This window comes from Grus americana, chromosome 20, assembly GCF_028858705.1.
Source record: "Grus americana isolate bGruAme1 chromosome 20, bGruAme1.mat, whole genome shotgun sequence".
NCBI lineage: Eukaryota > Metazoa > Chordata > Aves > Gruiformes > Gruidae > Grus > Grus americana.
The window spans coordinates 6,980,201-7,004,964 of NC_072871.1; the positions used below are offsets into that span (position 1 = coordinate 6,980,201).

General features: G+C 43.5%; 1 protein-coding gene across 3 annotated transcripts in view; it reads left to right on the forward strand.

Annotated features, from left to right (window-relative positions):
* The window catches only part of ABL1 (ABL proto-oncogene 1, non-receptor tyrosine kinase), an 84,149-nt gene that overhangs the window by 50,892 nt on the left and 8,493 nt on the right, over positions 1-24,764 (forward strand). For 2 of the 3 annotated variants that reach the window (XM_054848621.1, XM_054848622.1), the window contains exons 2-7: positions 7,887-8,060; positions 8,806-9,101; positions 15,911-16,183; positions 20,114-20,198; positions 20,561-20,738; positions 22,914-23,098. In XM_054848621.1, coding sequence (XP_054704596.1) covers positions 7,887-8,060; positions 8,806-9,101; positions 15,911-16,183; positions 20,114-20,198; positions 20,561-20,738; positions 22,914-23,098 — 1,191 coding nt within the window. Of the gene's footprint in view, positions 1-5,658; positions 5,763-7,886; positions 8,061-8,805; positions 9,102-15,910; positions 16,184-20,113; positions 20,199-20,560; positions 20,739-22,913; positions 23,099-24,764 lie in introns of all 3 variants that reach the window. The other variant, XM_054848623.1, reaches the window with a different exon arrangement.

Genomic DNA, 24,764 nt, shown 5'->3' on the forward strand with positions numbered 1-24,764 from the left:
TTGACTGGTGCCATATAGGCAGCGTCCAGTTAACATGAGCATTGACACAATAAATATTGTAGTATTTTCAGCTTCCCTGAGACTGTGGTTGCATGATGGGATGGGAAACGAGCATCGAAACAACTTTTAAACGATCTTCTATCAAGGTAGCTCAGTCTCATTTCTCAGCTCAGCATGGGGCAAAACTGAAGCCAGCATCCAAGTGGCATGTTAAAGGTGAACAAATGTGGCAACTGCAACCTTAATGCTGTGACAGTTGGTTAGGATGTAGGCAGCCCAGGACTCACCATGATCCAATGTGGATCTCTTGGAGAGCAGGGGGAGAAGTGAGAATCTGTAGTCTATGCTCATCCAGACGTGAAAGGGAAATGAAAAAAGAATAAAAAAAAAGGAGGTAGGCTTTTGTGTTATTCCTTTCTAAAGCTGAAGGTGCCCACGTGGTATTCCTAGGCAGCTTTCTTACTAAAATTATTGTGATGTTGAAAGCTCTGAGGGCTCCTCAAAAGAGTAACAGTGGCTTGCCCCAAACCCCTGTACTGCAAGGACACAAGTGAAAATATGCTCACATTATTACCCTTAAGAAGATAACTGGGGTTTACAAATGAAGTTGTTAATTTTGATAGCAACCACTTAAGCTTGCCGTCCTTAGAAGGGGCAGGCTCTGCCAAGGACCACAAACGGGGGACCATGGCTCCCGGATCCCTATGAGCAGCAATGGCCAGTCCGTTCCCATGTGCATCCCACAGTTGCTGAAGCTTCTGAAAGGATTAAGGAGATGATGATGATATCATTGCAAAATTTAACTCTGCTCTCGTTATCTTAGTTGTATGGGAAGCTGTTGAGGACATGAGAGGAAAGCTGAAAGTTTCTTTACTATGAAACCGTAAACATAACTGCTTAAAGGATGAAAGAACCATTAGTTGCATGGAAAACCAGTTGCAGCCAGGAGGATAGATTAAATTTTACCTAATTCAATTTCTTATTTTGGTTTTCATGTGTTAACAAAAACACAGCAGTGTTTGGTTGATGAATAGCATGGGGACTGTAACAAAATCAAATCTGTTTGTTGTATTTTTAAACACACTTCTTGAAAATGTTGTATTGAGGTTGGGTTTGATGTAAGACTGATTTAGAGTCAGGCACAAGTGTAGGTGTATGTGCGTTTTCACCAAGTAATCAAAAATGTGGGGGTTTTTCATGGTGGTCCTCTTCTGAAAGGCTTTTATGCTCTGTTAGTTCACAGGAATGAGGATTGTTTGTAGAGTCCTCTGTGGCGGTGTGGAAGAGATGCAGGTGCTACATCCCATTGCTGGGCGCTTCACTGTGTACAGGCTGGCTTGCCTACTTGCTGAAAAAGTTGAGACCTTTTCTTAACTTGATAAAAAATAAGTTTAAACTGGTTCTAATGACTGCTGAGATTTCATATTGATGTTTGAGCTGGACATTTTTTGCTCTCGTTTCTATTCCCACTAGTAAATATTATTCTAAAATGTAAGAGATCTGAATTTCTGTCATCTGCTTTCTCCTTTCTGCCTTTGCCAAACTGAATAATTCTTCACCCACTTCACACCAAGAAAGGGTAAAGAGTAGAAGGGAAGAGGCACAGCACGTACTGCTGCCAATCTGATCTGGAAAACAGAACGTGTCCATGTCCCAAATAGGGGCTGAAATAGTCTTGCTGCCTTTTTGGGCTTGCTCTGCCACCGAAAGGCAGAAGCCTTGTTTAAAATCTGTCAATGTTCTCTGTGAAGTTTAAAAACTGTTTTGGGGGCACTAGTAAAGTCCTTTGTTTTCTAACTGAAATGATTTCTGTCCTGCCAGCTGTCAGATTGTCTCTAATTTTTTGAATTTAAATTTTTTCTTAAGCGTGTCTTGTTACAGTTAGAGTAGATGAGCCTGGGGAGGAGCAGCAGCCCGTAGCCATTGCCCCATTCCTGGAGAGTTTCTTTTTTATGAGTTCGGGCACGTATTGAACCAGACCCAAATCTGCAACGCCAGTGACTCATCCTGCCCCAGTGTCGCTGTAATCAGCAGGCAGGTCTTCAGTCAATCTGTTAAGAAGAGCGAATGCATTAAGACAGCGTTGCTGCCTCCCAGGGAAGAACCTTCTGTTTGTTTCCTCTCTTCCTTGGCTATTTTCTGCTCATCACCTCTTGGCCTCTCATCTCATCACTCAGCGGAGTTCTTGCTTTTAAATATATTTCTGGCTTTGTAATGGCTTACTAGTTACGCGCGTGCTCCAGCGGTTCTCCCCTGTCCCATCCTTACTACTAGATCTGGCTGATGGTGCTTGCGACCATGTGCCATGGGTTGTGGTGAGGAAAGGATTATCATTTCATAGGAAGAGCAGTAACATTCTTCAGACCTAAAACTGATCATCCACAGACTTGTTCGTCCTTCTCTGAGCAGTCTGGGGCTGCTTAGTAAAATAGGGAAATAAACCAGTAAATCTTGATGATTCTTGCTTGGTGCTTACCCTCCCCAGGGCTCAGAAATGGGCAAACCTTCTGCTCCCTTAGTAAGGAAACCAAAACAAAAATTGTAAAGGTAAAAGTTTTCAGAAATATGCAAGTGTCATTGAAATTCACTTGGATCTAGTTACTTTCCTCTTCCTCTCCCAGAGGTTATAATCTAGGGTCAGGCAGCAGGTTAGTAGCAGATTTGGGAATAAAATCCAAATTTCTGCCATACCCACTATTCCACTCCATACATCTACAACTGTGACTAGCTGCCTGGAGAAGGATGATATTTACCATGTCACTAATGGGTTACAAATGGACTAAACTCAGTGAATGAACTCAAGTGGAACCTACAGGCTAATATAAGAATGAACTTTCAAAAAAAAAAAAGCCAAACCCAAAAAACCAAAACCATCCCCAAAACCAACATAAACAAACCAAAACCCCCCAGGTCCCCAAGATGACAGAATCTTCTCTTGGAGGAGTGGGAGAAGCCACATCATCAAGTGATGCTTAGGGTTAGACAAGATAAAACGCTGCAGTTGACTGTGAGGGCTGGTTTGTGTGTGGGCAATGCAGCAGGAGCCATGGGTGGCCTTGTTTTCTCGTGTTTGCATTCAGCAGACTTGGTTTTCAGTATTTAGAGTGCTGGAGGTTGTTGGTGGCTGTGTGAGAAGGGGTGCAGCCTGCCTGCAGGACAAAGGCACCTCACTGGGGGTGGAAGTAGGGTTGCACAGCTGGGGAGACTGGCCTGGCACGGGGGGAGTGGGTCTGGGCGAGAAGAGGCTGCATCTGGTTTTGCACTTTTTTTTTGTCTCTGTATGGAAGTACGCAATATTTAAAAAGTGATCACTTGTCTGTGTGCTGGCTATAACAATGTGGACTTTCCAAATATCAGCCAAGAGCAGAAGCGACAGCGATAGCTTTTGCTGCAGAAGGTTATATGGCCCATGCTGCGGAGTGGGTGACAGGAGAGGCCGAGTGTGATCTCACTGAAGGGGATGAGTCTGAAATAAAACATGAAACCTTCCTTCTTTTTTAAAAGATCTGGTTTACAGATTATTTTTTTAAAATCCATATTCCATCAGGCATAGGGAATCCATGAGGGCCACTAAGGAAATACTGGGACAGAGAGGCAGCTGCTCCATCATATGTGCTCAGGGTCAGGAACATTTGGATGTATTCAATCTGCATAGCTGTTCTGCCATTTATCATCATTTCTTCCAGGGGAAAAGGAGAGTAGGGAGAATGTAGGGAAAGGAGAAGCTTCAGATAGCGTGTGCTGTACCTCCAAAGAGGTTACTAGATGTGTTCCGCGCTCCCTCGCTCTAGAAACCTCGCGGAAAAAATGCCAGCACAGTTTGTAAGACCACAGGATGTTTGTTTTGTAGGGAGACAGGAGGTCTCTTCCTTCCCTTGGGACTGCCCCGCAGTCAGCTGTGGAGGAGCCGAATGTAATTCAGTCCTTCTGCCTGTTTTCCAACCCTTCCCTTAAATTACTAAGGAAATTTGCTTGCATTGGTCCAGACCAGAATTGTTCATATCTGAGAACTCCTTACACAGTCCCTAACAGTGATTCATCACTTCGTATAAACAGTAATTAGCAGGAGATAGTTATGCTTATGAAACCTTTTAGTGTGCAAACATAAATATCTCCTGGTAAAAACTTAATTTAGGGGGGAAGTGAAGACAGTCTTATGGCTAATGCCTCAAAAGAAAAGCTGCTGTTGTCTTACTTCGAAGTCTGCTCCACTTTAATTAAGGAGTTGTCACTTAGTTCGTGTTAGTGGAGAACTGAATTACAGCATTGCCTCGGGACTCCTCCCAGGAATCCAGGTGTCATCTGGAGCATGTTATGATCAAAGTAATAAATTACAGTCTTGCTGGGATGCAGCAGAAGACAAAGTGGATGCATGGAAGGAATCACAGCACAGAGATAACAGATTGAATTACGCTCGCTTCCTGCCCCATCGCTGTGCTGGGATAGCCCGGCTGCTATACTTACAGGAGGCTGATTTATTAGGAGGAATCTGGCCGATTAAAGAATTCAGCAGTGCTGTTAAAGTTGTCATTAGAACCAGCAGTATAAGGTGAAGAAGCTGTAATGTATTGAAAAAGACCCTCTCTATGTATGAACAACAATGTCTAATTACTGCTCTGAAGGACTGTAATGTCTGGGCAAATTTACCAGGGAATAACTCAGAGGGATAAATGCTGCTGACAGGCAGCTGTATGTGGCTCCCAGATGGACATGTCCTGTTCTCTCGCTTCATTGTTTTGTGTCCTGAGTCTGCTGACAGCCTCCTCTTGGGGCCCAGACCTTTAAAAGTGTGTTTTGTCATGGTCTATCAAGCTTCTGCTACACTCGGGTCACCACAACTCTGCTCTTTCCTTTACGCTCTTCTCCGCGTTGACTCAGGGCTTCGTTCTCCCTTTCTTGCTGCCCTTCAAGCTTCATTCAGTCACTGCCTTCCCAATTCTTAACTGGGGTTTCCAGCTGTCTGGAAACACCAGCCCTAACCCAGCCCAAGAGTTGGGTCTTACATCTCCCAGTCATGCTCTCCTGCATGGCAGCGTTCACACGCAGCGTGCACCTCTGTCGGGGTGCCAGCGGCTGAGCAGGGGAGAGTCGACTTGGAGGATACAGAGGATATGAGCCCGTCTGCACATAGCATCCTATATGTTCACTGGGGGACTTGTGTGTTTTTCCAGCTTAGCAAATTCTTGTGTGTTTATTTAACAGCCCTTGCTCTTGCCTTCCTTGACTTACACACCGCAGCTCGTGGGTGTTTTTGGTGTTTGACACAGTGTTGTCTCATGCTCTGAATTGAAGCGCATACCTTGGCATCCGTGTGTAATGAGTCAGTCCCAGCATTGCCGTGGCCTGGGCACGAGGGAGGGATTCTTGCAGAGCGCTTGGCTTTCCTCCCACATCCCCATCCGTGGCCGTGCATGAGCCGTCCTTCACTGGGCTGCAATCACGCTGGAGTTGGAGGGGAGCCTGCCTTGGATTTCCTGCCTTCCTGTTGAATCAGTCCCCCGTGGGGGAGGCATTTTCCTTCCTAACGGAGGTTATGGTCCATCCCGCTATGCAGCATATACTGGTTTGTACCATGTTTGGGGGAGAGCATCACGGCGTTGCTCCTTGCTGAGGTTGTGTATCTGCTACTTGCAGCTCTCTGCTGTCTGTCTGTTCCAGGTGTTTACTGATGGTGTAACTCCTTGGAGTATCTCCAGTCACTGCAGCGCCCTGTGTTTGATAAGGGAGCTTAATGGGCTTGACAGGATCAAAGCGTTTTCATGGTAAAATGATTATAGCTTAATTTTCTGAAAGTGGATTTTCTGTTTCTTTTCTCATTGTCCCTCTTGAAGCAAACCCAGGCTATTAAAATGTATTCTCCTGCAGGAAGTAGGCGGGGGAAGCAAGGGTGTCAAGGTGCTAATTTATAAAAAACCACCCAACACGGTACCACCTTTTCTGACTGTGGTATAGCCAGTGGAATCATTTGGAAAGCAGAATTATTTGACTTCTCTGATTCACTATAAAAATATATCTCCTTGCAGATACGATTTGGCTCAGAAAACGGGCCCAACAGTGTGTATACTTGCTATTTTGCTTTCTGCCCACATGTATGATCTTACCTTTTCCAAAGAATACAGTAGTACTCATGTTCATAGAATATTTTGGGTTGGAAGGGGCCTTTAAAGGTCATTTAGTCCAACCCCCCCCTGCAGTGAGCAGGGACATCTTCAGCTAGATCAGGTTGCTCAGAGCCCCATCCAGCCTGACCTCAAATGTCTCCAGGGATGGGGCAATATGTGTTCGTAAATAATGACCCAGAGAGGCTTTACCGGTGGTAACCTGACCAACACATCGAGGATGCCAGATTGTCTGTGCGTGAGTAGTGGCACTTTCACCACTAAAGCTTAGAAAATAATGAGATGTGTTATTGATTGTAGGGTTGGGGTTGTTTGGTTGGGGTTTTTTAAGCATTTCCCTATTGGGAAATGTATTTTGGGCCTGTCCCAATTCACACTTCTCTTCCAAAGGTTTTCTGTTGTCAGGTTTATCAGTTCTTCATTGGTTTACTTGTGCAGCTTATACCAGATTTCCAGACCAAACAAGCAATAGTGTTAAAAGCATATTTTAGTTAGTATTACAAGTTTAAAAGAGAGAACTGTGCTCCCAGGTGACCTGATAATGTAGAAGACACTTGGCCTGGGATTTTTCCCTCCAAAGCCCTGCTGCGTTTGCAGAAGAGGGGTTCGGCAGTGAAGGGGGGGAGCAGGCAGGGGCTGATGCCGAGTAATGAAGAGCAGTTTTGTGGTGGAAGGGGCTGGGTGTGATAGTGCTGTGTTTCCTGTCCCCTTAGCTGCACTGATGTGATGGTTTGTGTGCGGTACTGTGACCTCACTCAGCAAACTCATCCAGATGGAAAATAACCCTTCAAAACCCAAGATTTTTCACAGCTTATTCTCCTGGGTTTGTGCCAGCACAATCACCCGCAGGGCTGCCAGCACAGCTGGGGGTGGCACGATGGAGTGAGGGGGCACAGCTACCTGGAGCATCACGGCCCCAAATTCCTGAATCATGATCCGGAGGGGAGGGTTCGCCAGAGTGACTGGAAGGAAATTCCCTGATGTACTTGGACTTGCCTGATATTTACTGACTATTACATGCCTAATGTGCTGCAGTGTACAGAAAACTTTGGTAGTTGGTTTTCGCTCACCTGGTAAACTCAGTTTTTAGGAATCTTTTTTTTTCTGGAGGCATCTCAGGGCTTCTAAAAATGTAGAAAGCTCATTGTGAGAAGTACACTCGCTGCTGTGCTCTCATTTCAAGTGCGACAGGCAGGAGAAAGGATAACAAAAAAGGCACAGCCTTGTACTCAAATAAGAAGAGAAATGATTAAAAACACTGTGAACAGCAGAAGTACATATCTCATTCTTAAATACCATGCCTTATAAATCTCACCCTGCCTGGCTCTGTGGTGCACGTTCTGGTGATTTCATTTATAGGATAATTAAGGGATTTACCTTTTAAAGGTCTTGGGTTTGTTTTCAAATCTAGCCATTCCAGCAGTTAGGCATGAGCCAAAAGATTTACAAGCAGCAAACAGCCTACGTGAGCAGCATTTGCTGGAGGGAGGGAGAGGAGCTTTCCCTCTCTTGCGTGCCATGGGAGGCAGGAGCTGGGGGCTCGGGGCAGGCTGGGGGGCAGTTCTGGAGCGAGGGTGTCCTGCCTGTGTGGCAGGAGATCCGCATTAAAGAGCTGTCCATATCTGTCCTCTGACGCATGAGGAGCACACATGTCAAGAAACAATGCAAATTAGAAAATCAGAGTGCGTGGGTTAACCAGATGGCTTTTATCAGCAAAAATGAACCTGCTTTTTCCTCTCTCTCTCTCTCTCTCTCTTCCTCCTCCAGAAGCCCTTCAGAGGCCGGTAGTGTCAGACTTTGAGCCCCAGGGTCTGAGCGAAGCAGCTCGCTGGAACTCCAAGGAAAACCTTCTGTCCTGTCCTAGTGAAAATGACCCCCATCTCTTTGTTGCACTGTATGATTTTGTGGCGAGTGGGGACAACACTCTCAGCATAACTAAAGGTAAGGTAGCTGGGCAGAGCAGTACTGGGAGCTTGTGAGAAGGCGTAGAAAGAAAAGCCACTGTGGAATAACTGAATTATACACTAAACCCGATGGAATTTTTTTTGCTGTGGGAATTCTTCTTAAACAAATACAGATATTTCACAAAGTCATAACCTTTTAAAAGGTTAAAACTGTCTGAAGCTTTTGCATTGGGCAAGAAACCGTTTGCCAAAACTAGGGTCTCCATTAGGAGCAAGAATATGAACTGACAAATTAAACTAAGCTGATTTTAGAGGCTGGCCTTCATAATTCTTATAGTTCTGCAAAACACAGTCCCTGTATGAAAAATGACTGTACAGATACAGTGTTTTCTTACTCAGTCCTTCTGTTCCTTATGTGTACTCCAAGTCACATTAGCTTACCTTACCAATTGAAATTTTTTTATTATTTATCCACTCCTCTCCTAGCCCCATCAAGCCAGCTCAGTTCAAATAAAATTTGCTGGATTCATTTTTTTAAGCTCAAGCAGTATTGAGCTGGTGCAGAACTGCACGGGAGTCTAACAAACTCCTGAAGCGTGCATGTGACTTGATTTGGCTTTGAGGGGTCCACTCAAGCTTAAAGAAACACACATGCTCTCTGCTCAGTCAGATATCTGTTCTTCCAGGAGATTATTTAATGATCTGTTAGCCAGAAAGAGCCTATCTTTTTCCTCAGCTCCCAGATTTGCCATATCTAAATGTATTTTTTTTCTTGCAATAAGGTGAAAAGCTTCGTGTCCTGGGCTACAATCATAATGGAGAATGGTGCGAGGCCCAAACGAAGAATGGACAAGGCTGGGTACCCAGCAACTACATCACCCCAGTGAATAGTTTGGAGAAGCATTCCTGGTATCATGGACCAGTGTCACGTAACGCTGCTGAGTACCTGCTGAGTAGTGGTATCAACGGCAGCTTTCTTGTGCGAGAGAGTGAGAGCAGTCCAGGACAGAGATCTATTTCACTGCGATACGAAGGAAGGGTGTACCACTACAGAATAAACACTGCATCTGACGGAAAGGTAGGCTGCAGGCTTTCCAAACCATGAAAGAAAACCTTGCCAGTATACTTTGTCCGCTGACTGCACAAGGTCAAGCAGTAGCAATTGAATTGAGCAATTCTGAACCCTGGTCACAATGTTCATCGTCTGGAGTTGCAATAAACTGTGAGATTCCGACACGGCTGTGACAAAACAGTTTTACTCCTTTAGCAAACTTCTGGTGAGGTACAATACAGCTCAGTAGCGAAACACTTTAAGGTAGGAGATACTAGAGTTACATTGGAGTTGAATGTAATAGATATCGTTAATAAGAGATTCTGAGGATGAATTCTTGTCCCATATGTTCAAAAGATAATATTTTCAACTGCCAAATCAGAAAAGTCAGTGCCTGTTGCTAATAATCTTGTAAATATTAGGGACAGAATGCTTTTTGAGCTATTCTGCAGTATTTTTAACTACTGTTTTGATTTCTCTACAGTATTTCAGCGTGATCATTGGAGACGGGTAGGCACTTTTGCTTTTACATGGGCCCTGTCTCTAGTTTCTTATTTTTTTTCCCTTAGATCGTTGTGTGCTGTAGCAGTGTTGCAATGCCGTGCTTTGTGGATGCTGCAGAGAAATGTTAGCGTAAAAGTATAGTTTTCCACAGATTTTTGTTTGAATTTCATGGAAACATTTCTACTGGCATTGGATTTTGGAAAATCTTGGTTTTTAACGGATCTAGTTTAAGCAGTGTCTCTTTAGATCCTGTGCAGAAGTTGAAGTGTGGGTCTGGAGCATGGCTGCTGAGGCTCCTCTTGCCAGCATCTAGCAGATGACAGATTCTGTGCCATTACAGTACTTGAAAAAAATAAAAAAGTCAAGTATAGAAGTGGCCCACCATGGCCAATTTTCTTTTGTCCTGCGAGAGCTTTATTCTTCTTTTGGCAATGTTGACAGCAAAATCGTCAGTATGAAAACACAGGGAACCAATACATAGCGTTTCCTGTTTATCAGACTCATCACTCTAAAACCTTTAATAAGATAAACAGGTTTTATTCGGTAATGAAACACTTTTTGTCTGCTATAGCAAACAGATTGTAATTGAGACAATTTTGACCATGTTATTTAAGACAACGTATTCCCAAGTTACAGCTCTTTGATTCTTCCTTTTTCCTCCCATGTAGACACGGTCTGTGGTCAGAATCGGTACTGTGAAATGCTGATGTGCAGCATACTTGAAGGACTACATGGCAATCTGGAATATTATTCCTCCTCCTGCCTCTGTAGCTGATATTGCTTCTATTCTCATTGATGCTGGCAGATGAGCAATGTTCACATGTGAACATTTTGAACCTGAGCCTCCTTCAGTTGGTGTAAATAAGCATGTGTCCATGATGCGATAGCACATGTTCTCCATTTTAGCTGTAAAAGGGTTTGGCATATGAAGGCTTTCATCCCAGCAGAGCTGTTTTTATCCCAAAAAACCAGTTCTGCAGAGCTACAGTAATCAGCTCAGGTCTGTATTAGCCAGGTTAATTGTTCATTTTCCACAAAGTTGCTTGAATTGGTGTTTTTGAGAAAAGGTGCAGGTCAGCACAATTCACTAAAGCAGATCTGCAGCTGATGGTGGTTGGAAATACAAAATCGTGAAGCAGCAGGGACTGAGAGCTGTGGCTCCCGGGCTTTGACTGTTCGTGCAGGGGCAAGTGAAGAGGTAGCCACAGTCCTCCCAGTTCCCGTGCCAAGGGCCAGCATCCCAGTAGAAGGAGCGGTTTGCCACGTCCATGCATCAGGCGCTGTGGTTTGCAGCCTGGCGTGTTAAGCCACATCAGTTTCAATTTGCGTTAATGAGCTGGGCACTGAATTGTGACAGCTTAGTGGCAGACGTGCTGTCTGCTCTGCTGCTTCTGCTGCTGGGCTGGGGGACACCGTGCTCGTCCAGCACCCTGTCCCTGGCTGTCAAAGCTGAGGAGCTAGGAACAGAAACAGCTAATATCCCTACTTTTCCCTCTGCAAAACGGAGACTGCTGGAGCAGATCGCTCGCTCTGAGCTGCTCGTGTCGCACCCTATTACCCGTTTCACGGCAAAGCCTGGCTCCGCAGAAGGAAACCTCTTACCTTCAACTCCCTGAGCACCTGGGGCCTTCCCAGCCTGCTGTATCATTAGTCAGCCTGTCCGGGGAATTTAATATCTGCAAGTGCTGCAGTAAGGATGAATGGCTTTGGTGAGATCATATACTGTGACTGAGAGAACACACTATCAGGAGAAAGAGGTATTGGAGAAACACATAGAACAACCGCTACTTGATGCTGAGGTGTGCTGTGTATTGCACAACCCTACCCAGGCTTCTTCCTGGAGGAAAACTGAAGGGACAAGGAACAGATCGGAGGTGTGTATGTCTTAATTTTAGCACCATTCATACTGATGCACTGGAGTTCAACATTTTAAAAATTTAGTGAACAAACTCCTCAGGGAGTTTTGTCTTTATTTTCCAGTTTAATGGATCATATTCTTCTGGACCACCTTTGAATGTTTTGTTGGTTTTGTTTTTGGTTTTTTTAAGGAAGGCATTAAAAGTGACCTTTCTTGATTTGGCTGGCATGGTACAGCTAGTCATCTGGTAAACCACTTCCGTGGTACAGCAAACTTGGTTTTCCTGACTTGATAGTACTTGAGGCAAAGCCTCTGATTGAGTAACCCAACTAAATAAACAGCATTGTCCAGCCAGTTCTTGAAATCCTGCTATCCTCAGCGTTAAGGACACAGGATGTGTGTCCTGCTTGAGTCTCTTGGAGCCTCCAGTGACTGAACTGGATGCAGACTCGCTCCTTTATCATGGACCTTCATGGATTTTTTGTGTGTGTGGATGTTCAGTTTTGTCTGCTGACTGGGGAGGGGGAATCCCATCAGGTTAAGGATGCCTTGGAGGTTAACTTGGGCCAGTTTAAACACCCTTATAAAATATACTAGCCAGGAAAAAGAGATGTGGTCTGGTGACAGAAGCTGCAGATAACTTGTACAAGCAGAGCTCCTCGGCCCAGTACCAGTGTTACAGTTTGACTGACAATATGCACAAATTGCCCAAATAATGTGTGCACAACATAGCCAGGAAGCAAACTGTGCGAGTCCCACGCAGCGCAGAAACGCTGAGTCTGTGACCTCTGGATGAGTACAGTTAGCAGCACCAGGCCGTTTTCTTGGGGGAAATTATCCAGCAAGCAGCTTGAGCTAAGGCCTGGTAATCGGGGCCAGCGGAGAAGGGAGGTTGCAGTGAGTAGTGAGTGTGTATATGCGACTTGCTGGGCTGCATTGACAGCGTGCCGTTCATAGCTGCTCCTTGCTTCATCTTTTTGTGATACATGCTTCAAATTCCAGATGAAGATTTAAACACAGCATAACTCTGATTTCCAATAGTGCTGGTGGGAAGTAAGGCCTTCAGGAGTCAGTGTTGAGATGTAATTACTGAGAGGTTAGAAAACCTCCACCTACAGAATGAGCACATTTAGTAGGTGGATGTGTTTTGGTTTTTTTTTTTTAATGTAAATGGGAACCTTCATGTGTGTTAAGGCATGGAGTGTTGTCCTGTAGCCTGGACAGGGTGATCCTGAGTTCTGTTCCCTATCCTGCTATGGGTTTGATGTGAAACCTTTGGCCATTTATTTAACTTCTTTCTCTCTCTGTAACAATGTCATGTAATCTCTCACACAAAACACAGATATCTCTAATTTCCATGGGACTTTGAGATCATATGATTTAAGCCATCATAAAAACACAGTCAGCTTCCTTCTCCATGCTTCTCTAATGCTTCCAAGTGATCCTGGAGTTCAGCATAATTTTCTACATCCATACTTTTATATTTTATCCCTCAGTGTAACAGGTGAACTGCTAGTACCACTACTAGTACTACAAGTTGTTCCCAAACAGGTATGGCTTGTTTTAAATGGTGGTTGCACTGCCTAATGCTTGGTGGTCCAAGCCATGCAGCTGTAAAACTCTGTCTTGTTGTCACTTTTCTGTTCTCAGAACATCTGTTTTTGAGGTGATTTTTACCTCTTTGACCATGAAAGGTGGTTTTGGTTTTTATTTTTTGGTGGTTTTTTTTTTTTTTAAATCACAGTGTTGAAATGAGATTTGGTTCAGTTCCTCTGCCAAAAGAATATCCTGCTCATTTTGGTAGAGGGTTGAGAACACACTCCTCAGGAGGATGCCTTTATTTTTTAGAGATAAAGTTGCCATAGGAGAATGGTTAATGGTGTGGGGTTTGTTCAGGTGGCTTACAGACAGGTTGGCCACTGTGCCTCTTCTCCCACTCCCTCAAGTCCAGGTGCTGTTGCACCTGAGGAAATGCCACTTTAACCAGGGGTTATGATTACACTGGAAAGGTAGATTTCTACGGCATATTTGCCTTTTTTGGATGACAAATGCTATATAATGTTCACTTCCCAGAAACCTTATGGGGGCCATCATTCTGTTACAAAGGCCATAGCTTGAAAGTCAACAGCCACCCTACACCTTGCAGTAGTCTAACCTGTCTGTGACTGATCTGTGGGGTCGTTCACATCTCTCTGTGTTTTTTCCCTTTTTGGGTTACACTGTGTTCCTGAGCTGAACATTTTACCTGTCTACAGCTCTTTCAAATTTGTCCATGGCATACATAGATTGGCAGTTTTTGCCAATTCTGAGCATAATAGTTAGCATACATACATAAGCATGTGGTTCCTTCTCAGAAACGTCAGTAGGGATTTGGGCAAGCTAGATGTTGAGGGTGAGAGGACTTTCATCTATCACACTGACTTCCCTGGATAATACAGTTTCTCTTTTCAGTCACCTTTTCTTATATGTAGTTTCTGTGCTCTCAGATTCTTCAGAATATTTGGTCTTCTCCAGTACCTCTCACTCTCATTTTAGGTATGGTATAGTAAGCAGATACCTGCAAAGGAGGAGCATCCATACAGAAATTGCCAATCTCCAGTCCAAAGGCTCTACTCAAGTTTGAGGGTGTCCTTATCCTCCCTGCAAACGTTTTTGGTTTTGGTTTTTTTTTTTTTCTCTTGCAAATGCATGTCCCTTTTCTGTTGGATATACTCAATTATTGCTGGAGCTTTACGGATGCTTTGTCCTTTTCCATCCAAAAATTCTGTCTAGGTGGAAAAAGCAGAATTTGTCCCTAAGTCTGGGATTTCTGGATGCCTGGCAACCCCGTCAACTTCCTGGCCTCCAGAAATCCCAGACAGATGGCCACTGCACATACACAAACTGTTGAGCACGTATCCAGCAAGTCAGAAGCGTTCAGGAAGTTTGATCACAGCTATCTGCATGTAATGTGCACAGTCGCAGCAGTGCATCACATGTTTCGTAGCGTGTGGACTGCACGCAAGTCTGGATAGTAGCACGGTGCTGCTCTTCCTGCCAGGTTGTCCCTTGCCAGACCTTGGTCCTTTGTGAGTAATGGAGCTCTGCCTTCTTCCGTGTGCTGTGTCCAGCATAGGCTGTTGCACTTCGATACAAAGATTTCTTCCTCTCCTCCAGGTGTTATCAGCATATTTTTTTAAAAAAATTAAATTTCTAGCATTTTTCACCTTGCCTAGTAGAAGACTAAGCTTGAGTGTTGTTGTGGTTTAACCCAGCCAGTAGCTAAAACAACCACACAGCCATTTACTCACTCCTCCCACAGTGGGATTGGGGAGAGAATTAAAGAGAAAAAAGGTAAAACTCGTGGCTTGAGATAAAGACAGTTTAATAGGACAGAAAAGGAAGAGAATAATAATAGACTATGCAAATCAAGTGATGCACAGCACAATTTCTCACCACCTGGAACCAGTGCTCAGCTAGTTCCCGAGCCACACCACCTCTTGGCTCACCCCCCAGTTATATACGGAGCATGACGTCATATGGCATGGAATATCCCTTTGGCCAGTTTGGAGCAGCTGTCCTGGCCGTGTCCCCTCTCAGCTTCTTGGGTGCCCCCTGCCTTCTTGTTGGTAGGGCAGTGTGAGAAACTGAAAAATCCTTGACTGCTTGGCAACAACTGAAAACATCAGTGTATTATCAACATCATTCTTATCCTAATTCCAAAACATAGTGCTCTACTAGCTGCTAGGAAGAAAATTTATCTCTATCCCTGCCAAAACTGGGGCAAGTGTGAAAACTGGAAATGCAAAGCTCTGGTGGTAGGGAGTCACTTGTCCGTTATCTTTAGTAGGCTTTCAGGCTTAAAATGGATCTTCTGTATAAATGTTAAAAAGGTAACAAATATGGGTTATCATGCCTCACAGCAGGTTCTCAATCAGTGGTAATGATTTTACTTCTCTGTTATTGATCGATGCCCATCACAAGAATGGAGCAGACCAGCTGTCCAACTTCATGCAAAATACTACGCAGAAGCTTAGGCCAATAGCAGGGAAGCCACCAGATTGCTAGTGACATTTCAAAGAGAATTTAGGCAGGTGAAAATGTCATAACCCAAATAGTACGATGGAATCAAGACACCAAGGTTGACAACCCGCTGCTCTCCAGGAAATATCTCACAATCTCTACTGACCAGCCTTTTTTAAAAAAGACATTTCAAGCAACAGCATGCCAATCCAGTGCTATTTGCAGTCATTCCTTCCATGTTGTTTCAGTGAAGTGCATGTATTTTCTCCTGAATCCATGCATTTCCTGCGTAAGTGTTGATCATTCTCAGGTCTGAGCTTCTGAGAACTAGTCACGGAGCTGGTGGAGCACATAGTACTCCAGATCGAGTAGAAGCGATGCAACACTTTGCTTTCATAATTTTATAATGTCATTTCTGTGTATGAATGCTCCCATGTGCGTTATGTGAATGAGCTTTCCCTTTGTTCCCTAGCTGTATGTCTCTTCAGAGAGCCGCTTCAACACCTTAGCAGAGTTGGTCCATCATCATTCAACTGTCGCAGATGGGCTCATCACCACTTTGCACTACCCAGCGCCCAAACGCAATAAGCCCACTATCTATGGCGTGTCTCCAAACTACGACAAATGGGAGATAGAGCGAACTGACATCACGATGAAGCACAAGCTCGGTGGAGGGCAGTACGGAGAGGTGTATGAAGGAGTCTGGAAAAAGTACAACCTTACAGTGGCTGTGAAGACTCTAAAGGTAAGACTCAAGTCTCTGAGCATTCCCATTCATCTCCTTTCAGCAGGAACCGAGTTCAGGCAGGCTGCCTGCCCTCAGCCATAATTAAGACGGTTTGGGTTGGTGATGGCCCTTCCTTTCTATGCCGTAGGCTTGGAATAGAGTATTTTTGAAAGAGCTTGATCCTGTTATGGTTTTATGCGATACCTGAAACGCTTGTAACTAAACAAAGGAGGACGATAACAGCATAATTTTTACTTTAGAACAGATGAAACCTTAGAAAAGTAAATAGTTCTGTGATGTCTCGTACTCAGGGTGTAGTAAAGGCGAGCTGTTCATGGATGAACACACTAACACAAGCTGGTGTATTAAGGAAAATTGTGGATTGTGAGTCAGACGACATAAAATTCAAAGGCTGTGCTTCAGGGAGGCTTTACATGTTTTGATTTTCTGTCTTACGTGGCATCTTTCCCAAAATACAAGCTCGCTGTGTACCTGGAAGTCTTAGGCAATTGTTCACAGCTGCTTCTTATCAAAAGATACAAGTGGAGGAAAAAGTATATCCAAGCTAAAATATATTAAAATTCATAAGTGGCTTTAATGAAGAACTGGATAATCAGTTCTGTTTCTGGCTCTGCTCCCTGATTTCTGTGTCTTGGTTTCCTTGTCTCTTGAAATGCAAATAATGCTCTGTGAGTTCATAAGGTCATTGCTTAATTCATTTATGTTTATAAAAATGACTTGAGACCTTCTGGCAGCATCCACACACATTGCATTTGATTGCTTAATAAGAGTTTATGCTAACTTGACACCATCTTCTCTCTTCTCTAATGGGGATGTGGTTTGTTCTTGCAGAAACAAACAGAACAGGATTTTTTGTTTGTTTCTTTTTGGTTTTTGCAATGGAAATTTTGAAGTGGAGAGAACTGTGTAGATGCCTTACTGTCAGGGGAGGAACGTTTCCTTGATTTGGGGAAAATATTTCTTCCTTATGCTCTGAGCAGCAACTACCTCAGTATTTCTGGGTTGCTATGGTTGCAGAAAGTATTTTCATTTTGGCCTTTTTTTGTACCCTGGAGATTCCCGTTGCTGCTCCCCAGCGAGGAAAGTCCCAGTGCCTGCTTGCACAGGGGGCGAGTGACACCTAGTGTTATTCCTGCTCGGATCCAGCGCGCTGGGGACCGCAGGGCTTGCTCGGGAGCATTGCAATGCAGCTGGAGCTGGGATGTGACCAGGCTGAACAAAATGCCTGTTTATAGTGAAAAGGAGAGACCAGTTCTTTCCTGGAACATTGTTTGCTGTAACATTTCCTTTCCTGCTTCTGGTTACAGTGTGAGGATACCACATGTCTTCAGACTTCTCATTTTGCTCCAAACTGGAGTTGTTGCTTTCATTCTCTTCTCTCTAAAACCCATCAACAAAGTCAAATTGTGTGTTATCCTATAAAATCTGTTTATGCATAAGGAGAAACCTTAATACAGACCGTGGATGTTTCAAATATATCAAATATTTAATGAAACATGACTAAAAGTGGTTCATAATGTAGTATGGAGCAGCATGTTCCACTGGGGAATGTAAGAATAACCAAGAAGAGAGTTAAGAAACACTTCAACCTGCAATTATGCACACTAAAACCATCCTTAAAAGCAAATTTATAATCCACCTTCCTTAAATCCATCAGTCTGCTGCATGACAGGTGGGATTATAGCTTTCTTCAAAGTTTTGGGAAACATTTTAAAATCACATTTATATCCCAGTTCTACTGGGGAAAATAAGCCCTCTGGCAGCTTCTGCATCAACGTTCAAATGACTCACTTGATTTTCCTCTGAGAGAATATTCTTCAAAACTTTGTGTGACTCTTCTTGTTCCTTCCCCATCTACTCCAGATATCTCTATAACAAAGACAAAGGGGAGGGAAAACTAAGGGGGGGGGAATCATTCCAGCATCTTTTTGACTAGTGATGCTTATGAACACCCATTTGTTGTTCAGTTTTCTATCAAGTGTCTAAACGTAGCTCATAGCTGGCACAAAACACTAGATCACGCGAGAAGGTAATCAAGCTGCACACGCTGTTCCACAGCTGCATGTAACTGGGAAGTGCCAGACAGTGTTTTGGTGCTTACATATTTCCCATGAAAAGATATCATTGGAAGCTCAGTGAGTTGCACGGGACGCATCAGTATTTATTAAGGGTCTGTTACCATAACACGACACACTCTGTGTTTTTTACACCTGATGGAGAGGGGTACCAGGTTTTACACCTGATGCTGATGGAGAGGGGCACCAGGTGGGCAGTGGCTGCAGTAACCGGGAGTGGAGCTTTGTGACCTGCTTATCGTTGGACCAAGCACAGCCTGCTGTGCCTGTGGCCACAGCTTGTTCCCTGAGAGGACCATTTCATGGCTGAACTGATGTGAGCTGATCCTCTCAGCACACTTCTTACTGCACACCTCAAGTCTGCATCTTAGGACTGCCTCTTCTTTTTTTAATTTTTCCTTTTTTTTAATTTTTCCCCAGCAGAGAAGCCTGTGTTTTAAATTAGCAACGTGCAACCCTGGTGTCCTGTAATGCCATGGCACGGTCCTGTGCTCTGCTAGGAAAGCATTGTATAGCCAGAATTGTTTTATTTCTTCTGTGGTTTTGTACAGTGGAAGATGGAAGCTGGTTAAGCTTGGTCCTTTGCATGAGATCTGGTTTGCAGAGAGATCATTGTTACAGTAGTTCTCTGTATGTGTCCTTCCTATTAATTTGGTCACTGAGAGGCAAGAGATTTAAAACAGTGGAACAGCTCTGTAGAGGAGCAACCTTTCAGACTTTGTATAGCATGCATAAGATAAATGCGTATTTAGGATAATTTTGCAACCTGGATTATTAACCCAGTTTCCTTTGCCAAAGAAAACAGTTTAAGGTTCTGCTCACAAGGACCTTTGGGCTATTAGTTTTGACAGTGTGTTCAGCAAATCACAGCTGCCAATCAAGCTAATTGGCCACAAATAGTAAATGATTGAATGAAACTGTTTGAAAAAGGTTCTCATTGCTAACTGCAAAGCAGAGAGCTGGCTGGATCTTACAGCGGCAGCCCACTGTTATCATTCTCACCAGCAGCAGTAAATCCTTTCCAATCCTTCCTTAAAACACTTCGTCCATGTAGCCTGTCAACATTAATCCACCAATGAAAAAAAATATGGATACAGAAAGAAACATCGCTTTAGGAATAGATCTGTATTTTTGCACCACTTTGAAATAACCTTCTGGCCATTTGGGGCATATTTGCTTCAGAAAATATGTCTTTTGAGCAAGATTGTATCTTCCTTGGTTTTGTGTTGTGCCAAGCAACTTTATAGGGTTCGACAAATAGGTAGTGACACGTCTGCCCAGAATGGTTACGTCATGGGTCAGGCTCTAAATGCCAAAAACGAAATCTGTGAAACCTCGGGCTTTCAATTATGGAGTGGCTGCCATCCGTCATGCCTCCCTGTCTGAAAGGGGGGATTTCTTGCTCCTACCCAGTGAAACTGGGGGCCCGCATTGCAGTAGCTTCTCAAGCATTTGATTGTGGCATATCCTTCCTTTTATGTTCATTCTTGTTTCTTTTCTTTTCTGTCCTTTTTATTTCATGTTATCTTTTTTTCCTCTTAGGAACAAGCACATTTTTCCTTTTCAACTCCTGAGTGGTCCTGCGAGAGGCCCTTCACAAAAGGGATATGGATTTTCTTGGCCCAAAAAACTGTGTTAGAATAAGGATGATAAAAATACATATTTTTAAAATCCTACAAAAAACCCCAGAGTTCCTAACTCCCTGGCATTGTGATGTGGCTACAGGGAAAAATTACCTTGAAAGAACTGTGGCTTATGTTGTCAGTTTGCATTCTTTTTTGCGTCTTCATACAAAAATCTGTTCCTCCTTTGTCCATACTGTCCTTGCCAAAGCTTTGCCATTGTTCTGCAGGAGGATACCATGGAGGTGGAAGAGTTCTTGAAAGAAGCCGCAGTAATGAAGGAGATCAAGCATCCGAACTTGGTGCAATTATTAGGTAAGTGATAAATACCAAGCAGAGGGATTTGAACTAAACCCTTGTGCAGTGATATGGATGTTAAGGAGCAGATAAGCTGCTTACCATACCAAGGCTTTAAATACAGACACTTATTGTCTGGCAAAATTCACAATTTTTACCATTAATACATGATTTTTAATGATCTCGTCTCCCTAATGTTTAAGTTGCCAGAGCCTGAAGCAGGAAATTAAAACCCTCTATTAACCAATTCCAAGCAGAACTCATTCTTTCTGTAAGCCCCATATTTCTACCTTCTAGAGGTATAAACTGCCCTAGAGGACAAAGCCTGAAGATTACTGATATTCTCAAACATTCATTATAAACTTTATGTTGGTCCCTAGGGGTGTGCACACGAGAACCTCCTTTCTACATCATTACGGAGTTCATGACGTATGGGAATCTGTTGGATTATCTGCGTGAGTGTAACCGGCAGGAGGTGAATGCTGTGGTGCTACTGTACATGGCAACTCAGATCTCCTCAGCCATGGAGTACCTGGAGAAGAAAAACTTCATTCACAGGTAGGAAGGACAGTGAGCACTCCTGAATCTTGAGCACAAAACACGCCTTGATTCATTTTCTTGCCTTTCAGATTATCGTGGCATTGACTCAGATGGAGTTGGTGTCCTATGTTTAACGTACTAGTGCATTGTATTCTGATACAGTACATTAACCTGTCTGTAGGATAGTCTTCTAATTGTTTTTCTCTTACCTTTGAAGTAGATGCAGGTGAAAGACGTATCAGTAATTTGTATTTTGGACAAAGGCCTTAAATGTAAATGCTTCCCAAAGTAACGGGCTCTTAATGGACCAGATAAGCTACTGGTTGTCTTTTGATTATAACAGCCATTAAAAACTGCTGCAGTTGATGTTGCTGGATGTGTGCAGGTGCTCAGAACAAAGCCACCCTCTTAGTGCATTCTTATCCCATGTTCTTTCTTGTTTGCTTCACTTTTTTTATTTTCCCCCGTCCTCTGTGGGGATTGTTTCCCACTATTGTCCAGATTGCGTATTCGCGTTAATAAGCATCTCTGCAGTCTTAAAAGTCTCAGAGACTCTGACCTTTAAGTGTACTGCAATTATGGCTAGAGCTTTGCATTCTTCATCTGCAGAAATGGCCTCCTAGCAATATAATGACACATCCTGCACGAAGGTTTGAGACTCACTGAGCTTTATAGAAGATGCTCTCTGTGCTGTAGCGTGACCTTTCCTGCCCAATTAACTGGAATATGAAATTAGCACATGTTTTTTCATAGAGACAAATATGAAGATCGTGTGTAAAGTTCTAGGTGCTCCTCTAAGTCATGCATTGCCTTTGCTGCCTGAAAGGCCTGTTTAAATGTTTCTGTCAGTCAATAAAGTGAACGGTGATGCTGCAAATTAAAATTTCCAGCCTTTGATTTGCCCTGTTGAAAGTATTTCATCCCTTCAGCCTGTAGGAAGTGAACTTTAAAAACTGCTTTGTGTGAATCTCATTTGTCTGCTCTCCTGTTCATTTTATTTCCTCTTATTTCTGATGACCCATTTATCTAAAATAAATAGTAACGTTTTTCCTTATCAGCCACCCCCACACCCACCTACCCAATTATTTTAAGAGCGTTGTCACAATTCACATCCATGGATTCGAATGCTGGGCTGTGACCTCATTTAATGAATCAGGCAGGAGGAGGAATTTGATTATGAAGAGGAGCTTTTATTTAGACACACATTGTAGTAATCAGCATTGATAAGAAAGTATATTCAAAAACACTGTGAAAATTTAATAGGCCTCTAGTAAGACGTACTTTTTTTAAAAATTTATTCTGATTGAGCAGAACAAGCAAAAGAAAGAGCAGTGTCTGCCTCATATCTAAAGATCTCGCTCAAGCTTGCTGGTAGAATCAATTTTTAGTTCAACTTGACATAATCTGGAAAAGTGTTTTTTACGAAACCTAATATTAGGAAAAACATACTTCTGTGCTTTACGTTTTTATACTTGTGAAGCATTTCCGAGGGTGCTAACGGCTTGCACGAGCCAGGGAAGTGGCAAATGCGATGTGCGCATCTCTCACCTGCCAAGGTGGAGTCAGGTGAAAAAATGTGGAGGAAAAGCTTAATTTGCTTATTGCCTAGTCCTTTAAAAATGTAAGTACTGATAGCAGAGGCTACAACAGGTTTAAAAAGACCAGAACATGGTATGAAAAAGTTGTGTTGTAAAATGTGGTACGCTTGGGAGGAAGAGCAGCATAGCTGGGAGCTAAACCGGGTGCTTGAGCAAGGACTGGAAAAGGAGTTCTGGAGAGTGACTGCTGTTGGCTGGGGTGACCGAAGTGCTAGAGAGGTGGGCAAGAAGTGAGGGTTTGAGACTTCATTTATTCAGTGCTCATCCTCAGCTATTGATAACTTGAGCACTGACATTTCTTTACATTATTTTTATCCTGAGGGTGGCAGCTTTTATTGAAAGTGAGGGGGCTTCTTGAAGCTTTCACTTCAAATTTAAAAAAAAAAAAAAAGTTTGGATGACAGTCTTACAAAACCGGAATGAAAAATAACTTTCCCTCTTGCATGTATGCGTATAACTACATAATTTCTGTGTAATACTCTGATCAAAATAATCACACGCAGGCCCAGGTTTCTTCAGAAACAGTAGGTTTCCTTGCTATCGCTAAGTGAGATGGTAAAGACTACACATCACCTACTTCTGTTCTTTTTTTCAGGGACCTTGCTGCCAGAAACTGCCTCGTAGGGGAGAACCACTTGGTGAAGGTGGCAGACTTTGGCCTGAGCAGGCTAATGACAGGCGACACGTACACTGCCCACGCCGGAGCAAAATTCCCCATCAAGTGGACTGCACCAGAAAGCCTGGCCTACAACAAGTTCTCCATTAAGTCTGACGTCTGGGGTAAGAATTTGCATGTACGAATTAATTGAGATTATAGTCGTCTTTTTCTGGGGCTGTGAAATGAGGACATTGTGTAACATTTCAGGAGCGAGTGTGTTCCCCGTTTGAGCCATATTGTTCTAGGAGCTTGTCAGAGTTCAGAAACTAATCTCTGCTAAGTCAGTCTTTGAGTGGAGCACTGAGGATGCCGACCTGACTTTATATGTTTGAATCTCTGGCACGTATGAAAATAAAGGGTACTGTAGTGTTTATAGAAATGGATGAAATGGGGCTGGAGGGCACCGGCACTACTGACTTGATAGAGTTCTAGCACGGAACTATGAAGCGATATATTGTTATATAGCCAGGAACTTTCTAACTACTTCAGGGAGGAAAGTGAGAATCTGGTTCATTTTATGTTAAAAAAATATTATGCGTGTATCTGTCTAGTGATAGCGCCAAGCTCGTCTTTCCGCATTTTAAAAGAATAATCTTCAGAATGAGATGAGGAGAAACAGAGGGAAAATTTGATGACAAATGGTTATTGAAGAGCCCTGAGGTTCTTGTGATAAGAGTAGGCTTAGCTAAATGGAGCTATATTCTATCAAATCTGACTGCAGAAAATCTCATTGTACATTTTATCAGCCTTTTTTTGGGTTTTATATCTCTGCCATAGCTGTTGGTCAAATTCTCAGAAGTGCTCAGTGACGTGAGATAGAAGTTTGTGGGACATGGTCCCAAAGGCACGTGGAAAATGTTATCCTGAGCATCTTCTACGTATAAACCAACAGATAGTAGTGAAGCAGCGATGAAGTTTTCTGGAGTTTTGGGGAAAGGCTTTGTTTTGAAGAAACTGTTAGGTAGATGGCTGATACAAAATGGTTTATAGACGGGGGAGGAAACCCCAAAACAGCCTCCCAAGTTGTTATCCAGGTGTTTCTTCTGCTTTGGACTTGCACATGGTGGTGTTGGCTGCTGCCGGGTGTCTGCCACAGTCTTAAGGATGCTGCTGTATCGCTGAGGTGGCTGCAGGATCCCTGTCACATTTAAATAGTAGAGTGCACAGGGAGGAAAGATCCAAAAGGAGTATTTGGTATCTTTAATTAGGGTTAGCATAAACTTACTTAGTGAGAGTGGGGGCAGTGGACTTTGGGATCTGATCAGAGCAAGCTGGCTGTCCCTGGGGGCCATGGCTGCTGCTGGGCACGCCAGAGTTTAGATGCTTTCACCTCAACTGCCTTGAGACAGCAATCAAAGAAAATTGTGCACAGAAATGTCTAATGTAAATTGCCCTTGGTGGTGTTACCATGTAATGTGATGTGATTTCCTTACTTATGCAGAATTGTAATCGCTTTCTCTTCAGGTTAAGAACAGAATAGGGTGACTGAACTAATTACGTGCAGGTTGTTGAACTGGTGTTGAGTCTATTCTGTGTGCCCGACTCCTGGGTTAGCTGCCTGACCCTGGTGCTGACCTGCATCCCCACCGACTTCGGGGACTTGAATGCTTCGCCTGTTTCAAGACCTTTTTTGTGCTTTCCCTTTTCCTGTTCGGCTTTCCCTCTGACCAAAATGTCTCGCCCTCACCCTGTCTCGTTGGTAGCAACTGCTGAAATTTTCCTCTTGCCGCTGCCTCCCAGGTTTCCCCTCTAGACCATGCTGCAGCTAAACAAGGGCACCCCAAAAAC